Source organism: Propithecus coquereli, unplaced genomic scaffold, assembly GCF_000956105.1.
Source record: "Propithecus coquereli isolate 6110/MARCELLA unplaced genomic scaffold, Pcoq_1.0 Scaffold103, whole genome shotgun sequence".
In the NCBI taxonomy this organism is placed as follows: domain Eukaryota; kingdom Metazoa; phylum Chordata; class Mammalia; order Primates; family Indriidae; genus Propithecus; species Propithecus coquereli.
Genome location: NW_012134192.1, coordinates 1,834,439 through 1,836,563, shown reverse-complemented (window position 1 = coordinate 1,836,563; position 2,125 = coordinate 1,834,439). Strand labels below are relative to the sequence as shown.

At 43.0% G+C, this 2,125-nt stretch overlaps 1 protein-coding gene across 1 annotated transcript in view; it reads left to right on the top strand.

Moving 5' to 3' along the window:
• LOC105810178 (chromosome unknown open reading frame, human C10orf113) overlaps positions 1 to 673 on the top strand; it is a 48,248-nt gene extending 47,575 nt beyond the window's left edge. Inside the window, 2 exon segments of the mRNA XM_012644108.1 lie at positions 276 to 330; positions 332 to 673. Coding sequence (XP_012499562.1) covers positions 276 to 330; positions 332 to 673 — 397 coding nt within the window.
• The last annotated feature ends 1,452 nt before the right edge of the window (positions 674 to 2,125 follow it).

Sequence of the window (2,125 nt, the reverse complement as noted above, 5' to 3'; positions counted from 1 at the left end):
TCTTTTAGTTCCTAGTTATGTGAAACTGGCTCAGGAGAAAGAAGTCCATACTCTAAGCTCCATATTGAGGCAGAAAACAAAACAAAACAAACAATATAAACATTTCTATACTTAAGGCTGTAAAGAGCCTTACCAAGAAATGCCCGATTTTGAAGATGGGTTCGTTTTGAAATATACCAGCAACATAATTGCTACTATTCCAAATGTGATATTTTTCTTCCCTTCTGTGTGGGGTACCAGGCATGAAGGATGGACAGCTGCACTTCATCCCATAGGCCTGCAAAGGCAGAATGGTGAGCTTAGGAGGGCCTGAGGCCTCCCAGGGAGCTGGACAGGGGAGGCCAGAAGGCTGCAATGCCAGCCAGCGCTTGCCAGGTGGTGGAGGAGAGTCAGTCTCGGTCCCTACACATCGTCCATCCAGGCAGCTCCTGAACCTGATCCAGGCAACTGGGCCAAGTCCCTGAGGCTGTCTCTGGGACCAGAAGGTATAACCAGAGGGAAGCATTGATTTAAATTCCAGGGAATAAAAGAAAAGTTCAGCATATCTAAGAAGAGGCTGAAAATGACTTTTTGCAAATGCTTGAAGGACACTGCCTCATACCAAACCACACATAATAAAATTTTAAAAGAGCCTGAGTTTTGTTTCTATCTGTGCCCTGTGGAGCACATGTGACTTCAAAGGCAACTCTGTTGGGTGCAGGGAGGAAAGAACTCGCTTTTATTTCCAATTCTGGCACAAATCCATCAAACTATTTTTGGTGGCTAGGAAACGAAACTTATATTCCTTCTAAATTCATTTGCATTTAGCACATCCACCTTTGTGTTTCCACGGTGACAGCTTCTGCTTCTTCGACCAGTGCATTGCCCTTACGTTGAGACTTTATTTTGCAGGAAAATGGTAAGAATGATGCTAGATGGTTTCAAGGGAAGGCTCAAACAGCCCAGTTCATGAAGCGCCCTTCTCCCTGACTTCCCCTTTCTTCCCACCATGATAAGTGTCTTCGGAGTTTGAAACAGTTGTTTGTAAGACTGCTTAAAACGTGAAACATCCTTTTACTAGGAGTCTTATATTGTAAAAAGGAGCTCCTGGTTTCATTTCAATGTGGTGGGACCCCTTGGTGGTGGGTGAGTGCAGTTTCGACCTGGTGCTTCCATCTAGAGCACGTGCACAGTGGCTGTGTGTGTGTGTGTGTGTGTGTGTGTGTGTGTGTGTGTGAGCTTCTAGAGATTCTGGGATTCCATTCATCATAAAAATCAGAGATGTCAGTGTGTCTTTCAGTGATACCATCTGTCCTTTGCCACACAGGAGTGTTCCTTGTGGCTTGTGTTTGAGATAAGTTTCCTCCGTGGCCTGTCTTTGCCCCGTCTTGTTTCATGACCTCTCCACACTGCTGTTTGGTGGAGACTGATTCAGGCTATGCTGTTTTTATTTCTTTGGGCCTGCTTATTTCTGATCATTTTTGTTACTCTTTTCCAAACTGTGTATTCCCTGCTCTGTTTGAAACTTTGAATCCCGATGTGATTGGGTGGTGGATTCTGCTTCACTTGTTACAGAGTGATCCTAATGAGCCGGAAGTGGTTCGTTTTATTGCCTGAAGGGTCTTTTGACAGCTCGGGGAGAAACTGCCGCTCTGTATGAACTTATCACCCCTACTGGGGACAAAAGACCCGGGTCTGATTATTATGGGTCAGTAAATGAAGGACAAGATATCATGAGCTTCGATGTCTTTGCATTAATAACTCATAACTCATCGATCTTTTCCCTAATCTTCTTTAGTGATGTTGCCTTAAATTATAAAGGACAGCAATACAGTATTAGTAACCGTTACATCAATATGCAAAAAGCTTTACCCCCCCTTCATCTTTTATCAAAATAGGACCTTCCCTGAAGGGTTGGGTTATGGGTCCAATGGATTTATATTGGTCTAGTATGCAATATTATGGTCTAGATGCATTTATCCATGATCAAATATATAAAGTATTATATGAAACTCTACAAATACCAAGAGCTATTTCAGTCACTTGCAAGTATTGTCTACCTTCTGTATGCATAAAATTGCATAGATTGATGCTAGTGAACACATACATGTACATCACATCACAGGTGGGGATTTCCCTCAAAGAG